Here is an 11,293-nt window from a genome sequence, read left to right on the forward strand (position 1 = left end):
ATATTTATTACCAAGATTTAGTGTTTAAAAGTCGAAGGAAGAAAGATTTTTTAAATAAATCATTGTGACCAAAATGGGATGATGACTTAGGCAGGGGCGTATCTATGCGCCCGGGGTTGGCAGGGTTCATCTCCTAAAATGAAAAATTTTTCATTTAGGCCTTTTTAAAATTTATAAAAATTTTGAGAAAAAGCTTCATACTCCACATAACCATCAACCCAATTTTTTTAGATCAAAGGTAATTTTAAATCTAGACACATTGTCATATGAGAAAATTAATCATTGGATCCATTTTTAGTTTTAAAATCAATTTAGATAACTTTTCCAATCCCGAAGTATGTCTTGATTATAAAATGCACATGATAATCCTGATAGGCGAATCCAAACAACAAAAATCATCGAATATAACTAAAACGTCATAAATAAGGAAGAACACGATTGAATCGTTAAGCACTGACCATAAACAATCCACGACACTTCCGAAAGAACTTTAGTCCTTAGGATAAACTTTTCCATAAAATAATTGTTCCCAAGATCAACTAACTGAACAGGTTGCATAGGTTTCCACAAAATCTTAGTTCTGTTCCAAAAGGCATTGAGTCCTAATCTTCTTTAAGTGCTCAAAACGAACTTCTCCTTAGGGACAGCCACTCTCCTTGTCAATCTCCATGCCAAAATTTAATCTTTAAAAAGACATGAGCAGGGATTAGGGCTGTATAATACGAAGCCCAATAGAAAGAGAGACCAACAAGAAAACGTTTGTCTCCGACTAAAAGATCAGATCCAAAATAAGAAGATCCATTGTCGTCGCCCCATCCCCAACTACCCTTGTGATTTGAAGCACCTGATTGGTCCGAACAACTCACCCACCCAGTCAAAACTCGCCAACTCGCCCTTATTTATATACTCACCAACTCCCTCCCTCTGTTTTACTTTGACTGAAGATTCATTTCTTTTTTTCTTTTAGGGTTAATTAGTTTTAGTGAAGGAAAAAATAAATCTAGATCATGTTTTTGTTCGATTGGTTCTATGGGATTCTTGCTTCCCTCGGTCTATGGCATAAAGAGGCCAAGATCTTGTTTTTAGGGCTTGATAATGCTGGCAAAACCACGCTCCTTCACATGCTCAAAGATGAGGTATTTTCATAATTCCACCCTTTATGAGTTTGGGGAATTAGATTTGTGTTCAATTTTGTTGTTTTTTTTTCTGATAGAGTTCTTCTAATATTTCGATCTAACAATGTTTTGAATGCCATTAAAAATTTAATCAAAATTAAGGCTATTTAACATGTTCTACTCTTGTACTATTGATGGGATTTTTGTAGAGATTAGCCGTTAGCTGGAAAATTTTTATTTTATCAAACGAAGAAAATAGAAAAAGGGGTGCTTGCTCTATTTTTTTTTCTCTAATAAGTTAATTCGAAGTTGGGTTTTAATGGGATTTGGCAGAGATTAGTTCAGCATCAGCCAACACAGCATCCCACATCAGAGGAATTGAGCATTGGGAAAATCAAGTTTAAAGCTTTTGATTTGGGAGGCCATCAGATTGCTCGAAGAGTTTGGAAAGATTACTACGCCAAGGTACATTTCTTTTACCTACAAATCCATCTGATTAGTTGCAATTTGATGTGTGTGTGTGTGTGTGTGTTTGTGTGTGTGTTAGGTGTTCATTCATGATGTGCAGCATAGACTTCATCGTTTGGAAATGTTATTCATTGTTTAATTGAGCATTAGGTAATAAATTCTAAAGTGCATAAGCGAATTGTTATTCATGTATGGTAAAATATGGTAATGTTTGTTGGATTGCATAAATAGGGATTTTAAAAATATGGGTAATCGGGTCTGGTTGGTTGCTTTTCTTCTTTGTTATTTCACTTGAGGATCTGTGTGATTGCAATAGTGTTTGTCGTAGTAGGCTTTTCCAAGTGTGCCTCTATAATCCCAGATAATGGTTCTTGTGATTATCTGATTCATGAGGGGCAAAGAATGAGGATGGGGAGTTCGCTGATAACAGCTTTAGTTTTAACAAGAAGTTGTTTTAATAGTACCTCTTCACACAATACGATTGCATTCTATGTTAGTGCAGTAACAATATGAAGATTTCAGTGTAGGAATATTGTAAAAGGAACAAAATGGGATTCTCTATACACACTCTGGTTCTTCATTTTGTTCGAACTCTTTCACAATAGATTCATTCAAGTTTTTTGAGGTTTCTTTTTACGGATGTCATGTTAGGACGGGGAGCATAGTTACCGTAATTTGTTTGAATTTGTTTGTAGGTGGATGCAGTTGTTTACCTGGTAGATGCTTACGACAAGGAGAGGTTTGCTGAGTCAAAAAAGGAGTTGGATGCTCTCCTCTCTGATGAATCTTTGGCTAATGTTCCATTCTTGATATTGGGTAACAAGATCGATATACCATATGCTGCCTCAGAAGATGAGTTGCGTTATCACCTTGGCCTGACCAATTTCACCACAGGCAAGGGTAAGGTCAATTTGGGAGACTCCAATGTTCGTCCCCTCGAGGTATTCATGTGTAGCATTGTCCGAAAAATGGGTTATGGAGATGGTTTCAAGTGGGTTTCTCAGTACATTAAGTAGGTAGCTAAAGAGAAATCAGACATGCTATGCTTTCTTTCTTAATGTTATTTTTATACTGGATTTAGTTGGGTTATCCCTTTTCACTTTTTCTTCCATTTTTGTTTGAATTGGTAAACATACCTCCCCTCTACGAAACAATGAGACATATAAGTAATTGATGATTTGGGTTAATTTAGAGGGTGCCCCTTTCATTTTTTCTTCCATTCTATGTTACTTCTCCATTACTCTAAAAGTATTCAACCATTTCAATGCCTTCTTTCTTCCGAACTAGTAAGTGAATTTCTATCATCTCAAAGGACCGATTCTGGTGAGCACCATATGGATGCTTCTGAGGTGAAGAAATGCTGAGGAAGCAAAAAATATATATATACACACACACACACGTCATGAAATTATCATACCTCTACTTACCTATGTTTCAAATGCAAGGTATGATATTATTACAACGCCCTATTTTCAAATGGATCAAATTGTGAAACTAAGGTAAATTAGCAAGCTTCTTCTTGAGCAACAGCAAGAATTATAGCAATCTGGTGCAAAAAAATTGCTATCTGCAACAAATGAATCAATGGTAAACATGATTAGTTATTTAAGCATATACGATGAATGGATTTCCCATCTTTTCGACAAAACTAAGGTTTTAACGGCTTCTCTTACACAAAGGACGGAATGTGAGACAAAATATTGTCTGGTAAGCCACTGATCCTGTCTTCTTTCTTTGCTTGCTTCTTTGTTTCTATACTGTCAGACGGTCATTGATAAGTGTTTCTTCTATTGAGGCATATATAGTATCATGAGGCTAGGGGTGGCTTTTATAGTCCTTCTATAGTTCCAAATTATATATTTTTGGTAAGAACACCACTATGGTTATTCTCAATTTCAATATTGAATAAATTTGACCCTTTAAAAAAGTGAAGCAATTTAATTTCATTAATTTCAAAAGTGAATAAATAAGGACAAATAACCATGAAAATTAATATTTTCTATCAATGGTGTATAATTGATTGATATAATAACAAATTAATCTCTCAATATTTACATGTTTGTAAATTTGATTTTGATTTAACAAAAGCTTATTTGAAAAATGAAAAAATTCAAAATGAATATATAAAAATATTTGTAGTTTCATATATATAAATATAAATGGATAGAATCTGAAAATTTTGAGAGTTAAATTTGTTTTATTATCAATTAAAGTTATACAAATTATTAATGTCGTGATTAATTGTTCTTAAACAAACATTTTGAAATTGATAGAAGTTAAATAGCTCAGGATTTTTAAGCCAACATACCACTAGTATAATTTTCTTTCACTTAAGTGCTTTTATGTAATGAAAATGCAATATATTAAATTTTCAAACACAAGATTCACAATAATCGCACTAGCAACAACAAACTTTTATTAATCAACCTCTAAATTTATTACCCAATCATGATGTTAGGAATCTCATGCAAAATCAGTAATCCCAAAATTATTCAATAACTAAAATAAATAAAATTTGCATGGAAATCCTAATCTATCATAAGAAGAGTTGCAATCTTAATTATTTATAGATTAATCAATAAAGTATAAAAAGAAAAGAAGAGTTGTTACCAAGTGACTAGTGTTAAAAGAAAATAAAAGAATTAGGAATTTTTACATTTTGATTGGGCATTTATTTTTATATAAAATAATTTGTTTTCAAAAATTTGTGGGCCTTTCTCGAATTCTTGTGGAGTTGTTTTAATTTTTTAAATTAATACATCAATTATATAAGAGTTTTAAATAATTATAAGTAATATTTTCATTTAATTTTATGGGTCAACTCACCCCACAATCTTCAACGTTACTTGGACTATTCTCTTTCATTTTCATATTCAGCACATTTATTTTATTTTAAATATTTTTATAAATATATTGGTTTTATATTATTTTGAATATTTATATCTTTTGAAATTTTTATGTATTTTTATTTTAAATTTTCTATAATTATAATTTTTGAATTTTTAGGACTAGGTTCTAATTGAGATAATATGTAAAACATGTGAGGATAAATTTGTTAAAATTTTTAGAATTAGAATCAAATTGATAAATTCTATAAAATGTTAAAGGTTAAAGTTATTATTATATCAATAAAGGAATGGTACATCAATATTTTCGACTATTGATGAAAGCATTTTAACGGTGGACTGAACATAAGTAATTAAATTAACAACAAAAAAATCGAATGACCAAAACAAAATACATTAAATTTTAGGCCACTCTACCCAATTAATATCATTAATATTGAGATGTTCAGTTTTGACCTAAAATTTTTAAATCGAGTCACTTAAGAAAGTTAAATCGAGAGATTTTCAAGAATAAATGTGATAATAAATTAGCTGTTTTTAATTAGGATGTAGTTATCTATTAGAATTAGTAATTGATTAGTGTGAGTGTTTAGTAATTAAGGCCTATGGATTAGATTGTAAGATTAATAAAATTAGTAGGGTCAATGTGAAAAAAATTAGAAAATAACATTTAAGAGAAAAGAGATCCTATTTTGGAATTTACCCAAGCTCCTCTAAGCAAATTGCCTATGTTGAAAATTTGTTAAAAGGAAAGGGTTATTCCTCTCCCATTTGCCAAGTGTTTCCTCAAAAAAAGAATCACCGAAGTTCTCTCAATTTTCAATGAGTTTTCATCCTTGAAGTATACATTATGAAGATGGGGTTTGAAAGACAGACAGTTTCAGGGACATCAACACAAATCATGTTGGAATAAAAAGAGATTAATTTAAGGGTTACCAGGTTTTGGCATGGGAAAAGGATAGGAGGCATGTTGATACCACCAACTCCAATACCAAAATCAAAATTCTTGAGAATGGATGTAACAGCAGCAGCAGCAGCAATCCATTGAACAAGAGATGGGATTTCTTCATGTACAGTATCTTCTCTAGAACCAAAATAATACCAAAGAGAAAAGCTTGTAAGGGACAATATCCTATCGTTATTCCCAGTTAAAATCTCATTAACGAAATTAATGAAGACAACAAATCTCGGTTGAAAAATCTTAGATATGGTTTGTTATTTAAGTATATACAATGAATCCAAGTCCAAACTTTTTTCCATCTTTTCGACAAAACTAAGGTTTTGACAGCTTCTCTTAGTTCCACAAAGGACAAAATGTCCTCTGGTAAGCTATTAATCCACGCTTTGCTTTTTGTTTCTATATTGTCGAACGGTCTTTGATAAGGGTTTCTCTTGAAGATTTGCTTCAGCTAGTATAACAAAATAATTTAGCTAATTTTAGTAACTTTTGCTAATTTTTAGAATTTTTTTAGAAATTATGAATATTTTAGTAGTCTATAAACACTAGTTTTCAGTTCAATAAAATACGCTCTCAATAAAAATTACTCTTGCCTTCCTCGTTTTCTTTTCAAAAAAAACTAAAGGAAAATATTTTGTCTGTCTTCTCCTTCTATGGATTCAAAAATTCCTTTCACTGCACGTGCACCACCCGGTAAAGGTTACCATGTCTGGGCAGTAAGGATGAAGGCTGATCTAGAGGCAAATGATGTTTGGGAAGCTGTGGAGACTCATCTAAAGGCAAATGATCTTTGGGATGCTGTGGAGGAGGACTACGAAGTTCATTCATTATCTATCAATCCGACTATGACGAAAATCAGGAAAATCAAATGCAAGAGTTACGTTATTTGTTGTAGTCTCATTTGAAATCTTTCTCAAAACCATGAGAATGAAATCAACTTTTGAAGTTTGAAATTTCTTGAAGGAAGAGTATAAAGGAGATGAAAGAATTAAAGGCATGAAAATGCTAAACTTGATTAGAGAGTTTAAACTCCAGAAGATAAAGGACTTTGAGTCGATGAAGGAGTACTTTGATTGCTTGGAATCACAAACAAAATAAGATTACTTAGATTTGAATTTATTGATTCCAAATTAGCTCAAAAAAATTCTTATAACTGTTTCTGAAAGATTTGAAGCTATCATTTTCTCTTTGGAAAATACTACAGATCTTTTAAAGGTTAGTTTAGCAAAATTGATGAATGCTTTACATGCACAAGAGCAGAGAAGGCTCATGAAGGATTTGTTGAGGATGCATTAGCTGTGGAAGCTCAATACAGTCAAGGAGGAAAGTGAAAGAAACATGAAAATAGTAAGAAGGGAAATTCAAGTTCTGATTCTTCCATTACAGTACAGGAACAAAATATGATTTCCCTCCTTGTAAACACTATGGAAGAATGAGTCATCCACCTTTCCAATGCTGGAGAAAGCTAGACCAGCAATGTGAAAAGTGCCAAAAGATGGAACATCATCAAAATATTTGCAAAAGCAATACTCAGCATGTAACACCCCTTACCCGATACCGTCGCCGGAATCGAGTACGAGATGTTATCCAATTTAACTTACAAATTTGGAGCATAAAAATTTGCTTTTAAAATTAAATTCACCGTTTACAACAAAACTGTCCACCTGCGCGACTGTCACTTATTTACTTATAACTCAAGTTACGAGACTCAAAATTTAAATCCGTAAATTTTCCCTGAAACTAGACTCATATTCCTACTTACCATAAAATTTTCAGAATTTTGTGACTTATCCAATTAGTACAGTTTATTCATTAAAGTATCCCCTGTTTCACAGCTCGATAGGTCTGACCTCTTGGCACTAAAAATAAATTATCTCATTGCACAGAATTCATATAAGGTTATTGTTTGTTTCTTTTGAAAATAGACTCACTAAGAAATCTATACATATAAATTATGACCCATAATTATTTTTGTACGATTTATAATGATTTTCCAAAGTCAGAACAGGGGACTTCAAAAACCATTCTGATCCTGTCTCACTAAAATTCAAATATCTCAAAATACAGAATTTCTTTGCCTACACCGTTTCTTTTATATAAAAATAGACTTGATAAGCTTTAATTATATATATAATTCACTCTCTAATTCCATTTCTAATATTTATGGTGATTTTTCACATTCACGTCACTGCTGCTGTCAAAGAAACTGCTTCTTTGAATTAGTTACCATTTTAACATACATAACACCAAAATGTATTCTTTAATAGCTACTTCAATAGCTAATATTAGCCATATCATTTAAACATGCTCAAAATGATTAAGACTCTATACATGCCATAGTTTAAACATTTTGAAATGCACATAATACCGAGATGATTATGATAGTGTGATACGAGCTCCGACGATCCCCAATTCGATCAAGTTCAAATCACTATAAAACAAATGAAAAGAATAAAGGTGTAAGCTACTAATAGCTTAGTAAGTTACATGTAAACAATAATTACTCATTTAATAATTAGCACTTTTAACATATAACTAATCAAAACATTTCCTAGCAATTTCAATCACTTACACATGCACAATCTTACCAATTCACTTGCATATACATTTTCACACTTAACCTTTATCACTTATGCTCATTCTTTTCAAATGTATCTGCATACACACTTCATTTCATATTCACTTTAACTCATTAATCCCGTTGAATACTCGGAATATACACAGATACGTAGAGATTTAGCACATAAGTGCAACACTGATATGTAGCTGAAGCTACCACTGTTATGTAGCCGGCTACCACCGAAATGTAGCCGGCTACCATTGTTATGTAGCCGGTACCATCAAACGTGGCAAAGCTACCAGCGATCAATAACACCGAAATGTCCACGGGCCTGCTCACACAAGTGTCGGTGTGCGCAACACATGCTAGATCACCCAGCACTCGGGACTCATTGTAACAACAGAACATCGATCTCTAGTGACATGTCACTTGTATCCACTTCTATTCCTAAGTTCAACCGAATTTACACTTAACACTTTATTTTCAACACTTTAACACTTGAATAATTCATGAATAATTTTCCTTCCACATTGAATATTAATTCACATATCAAATATAATTCACAATTTATAAAATATAACTATTATTTACACGTAACTTACCTCGGATGCTAAACGACTACTTTTGTAATTTAGTCGATAACTTTCTCTTTCCCGATCACTTCCACTATTTCTTTTTCTTGATCTATATTAACACAATTTAATACATTTTATCAACATTTCATTCAAATACAATTCATACACAACATTTTGGCAAATTTACATTTTCCCCAAAACTTTTCAAAATTCCACTTTTGTCCCAAAGCTCGTAAAAATAAAATTCACTAAATTTTTAAATTTCAAACTTCACTAAATCATATTTCATGCTCATAACAGCCCTTAATTTCACAAAATCACAACTTTATGCACACTTTACCATCTTTCACAATTTAGCCCTTTTCAACATTTTCATCAAAATTCATCTAGTAAAACTTGTAATTAACACTTCAAACATTTATTATCTAACATCACTAATTAATTTACAATTATATCATGAATGGGTCAATTTTTAAACTTTAATTTCATTTAAATTAAATAGTAGAAACATGAAATTCAAGCATCAATAAGCATAAAAATACGAAAATAATTAAAAACAGGGCAAGAAATCACTTACAATTGAGCTTAGGAAGATCAAGAACCCTAGCTATGGTGACATGAATTTTTTTGGCAGCAAACGTCTGATTTTGAAGAAGATGGACACTTATTTTCACTTTATTTTGTCTTTTACTCAATTTGGACAAAAATGCCCTTGACCCATTACTTAGATATTTTTCTAGAATTACCCTTTTGTGTCCATATCACTAATTTATGGTCTAATTCCACATAAACACTTCCAATTTCATGCAATAATTCAATTAAGTCATTTAATCACTAATTAGACACACTTTGCATTTTTCTCGATTTAGTCCTAAAAATTCAATTAGACACTAAATCATTAAAATTTTCTATCCATATTTTCACACAATATTTCAATCAATTAGTAACTAATAAAAATTTATAAAATAAAACTATTTCACTTCGGATTTGTGGTTACGAAACCACTATTCCGATTAGGCCCTATTTCGGGCTATCACACAGCAAAAGATTGTCACACAAGTGAATTTGTAGCAAAAGAATGTTGCTGAAGTTGCTAATGAAGAAGAGGAGGAGCAACTCTTTGTGGTCACTTGCTTGCAATCTGTCATTTAAGTGAAATGGCTCATTGACAGTGGTTGCACCAATCATATGACTTTTGTTCATGATCTTTTCAGAAAATTGGATAATTCGGTAGTTTCCCAAGTAAAGATTGGCAATGGAGAGTATATTCTAGTTAAGGGAAAAGGCACAGTTACAATTAAAATTTGTTGAGTGATGGCCAGTTAATTCAAAAGGATTTTAAAGTTATCTTTGAAACAAATCAGCGTTTAATCAAATATGCAAATGACAACGATGTTTTGCACTTGATCCATTAGAGGAGTAAGTCGTATTCTCTACAACAAATGTCCATGTTGAAGTTTGGCTCAAGAAGCTTGGACATTTCAATCATGCAGCTGTTGTGAATTTATAAAGGAAGTAATTGGTTCAAGGTCTCCTCGTCTTGAATCTAAAATTCTAGATTGTAGAGCTTGTCAACAAGGAAAGCAATCGAGACTTCCACTCAAGCTATTGAAAAGTTGCAAGCCATGGTGCAAGATTTGAAAAAAAAATGACGCAGAGTTGAAATTGATATTGGAGATGCATAGACGTGAATTTACTGATTCGAGAGATGTTCTGGAAACGAGAGATTCAGACTACAAGGAATGGGCCCGTGTTCAAAGTTTGAAATCCCGCCTCGATGAGCAATTTTTGAAGTTGTGCGTTAAGAAAGCTAATGAAGCTGAAGCGATATCCCAGCAAAGGTTGGCTGCTGCAGAAGCTGAAATTACCGACTTGCGACAGACATCGGAGGCTTCCAAGAGGAATAAGGCTAGGCTTTCTGATACTTTGAAATCCAAAAATGAGTAAAATGAAGCTTACTTATCTGAATTAGAGTCAATTAGACAAGCATATGATGACATGCAATGCAGACGCAAAACCAGCAGCTACTGCTGCAAATTACGGAGAGAGGTGACTATAACATCAAGCATGTTTTGGAATGCGCAAAGGCAAAACAGCTGCAAGACACTCTCCTCTTGGAGAAACATAACATGGAAAAGAAGATTCAACAATCCAGTGTGTTGACACCATTTTTTGGATGAAAAACGAGGTCGACTTGGATTTTGAAAAAGAAAACGAAAATGGGAGTCGCCACCAATCTTTTTTGATGAGGTGTGATCGGGTCACCTCGAAAAGTAGTTGTTTTTAATAAACGATTTAATTTTTATTAAAACAACGCTTTTGGTCTACGAAATTCAGAGAAACGGGTTCAGGAGTCGGTTACGCACGAGGAAGGATTAGCACCCTCTATACGCCCAAAATTGGTACCTAGTTGATTACTTAATGTCTTGGTGTCGAAAATTGAGAACTTTAAAAAATTAAAAAATACGATCCTTGAATTAAAACGTTGAAAATTTTCAAGAAAATGAGGATATTTCACGTCATTCGAGAAAGAGAATCATATCCGATGAAGTTAGGATACAATGTCTCGAATTCCGATCTGCGAATGAAAATGCTAAAATTTACTTGTTTAAAAGATATTTAGTTATCTCGGGTTTAGAAAAGGGATTATGCCCAATAAGTTAGGACACGATCTTTCTTAGTTCCCGAGATCATTTAAAACTTGAGTTTAAAAAACATGTATTTAGATTTATTGTGAAAATCGAAACCCAGTAAGTTAGGGTACGACCTTC

At 32.5% G+C, this 11,293-nt stretch overlaps 1 protein-coding gene and 1 non-coding gene across 2 annotated transcripts; both read left to right on the forward strand.

Annotated features, from left to right (window-relative positions):
- Nucleotides 1-857: 857 nt before the first annotated feature.
- Nucleotides 858-2,800, forward strand: LOC105792473 (GTP-binding protein SAR1A). Its single transcript, XM_012621065.2, has 3 exons — nt 858-1,136; nt 1,449-1,580; nt 2,279-2,800. The coding sequence occupies exons 1-3, from the start codon at nt 1,008-1,010 to the stop codon at nt 2,597-2,599; spliced, it is 582 nt and encodes a 193-aa protein (XP_012476519.1). The 5' UTR covers nt 858-1,007; the 3' UTR covers nt 2,600-2,800.
- Nucleotides 1,938-2,061, forward strand: LOC128032319 (small nucleolar RNA snoR83). Its single transcript, XR_008188446.1, has one exon. It is a non-coding gene; the product is annotated as a small nucleolar RNA snoR83 (small nucleolar RNA).
- Nucleotides 2,801-11,293: the final 8,493 nt, after the last annotated feature.

Source organism: Gossypium raimondii, chromosome 8 (assembly GCF_025698545.1).
Source record: "Gossypium raimondii isolate GPD5lz chromosome 8, ASM2569854v1, whole genome shotgun sequence".
Lineage (NCBI taxonomy): Eukaryota > Viridiplantae > Streptophyta > Magnoliopsida > Malvales > Malvaceae > Gossypium > Gossypium raimondii.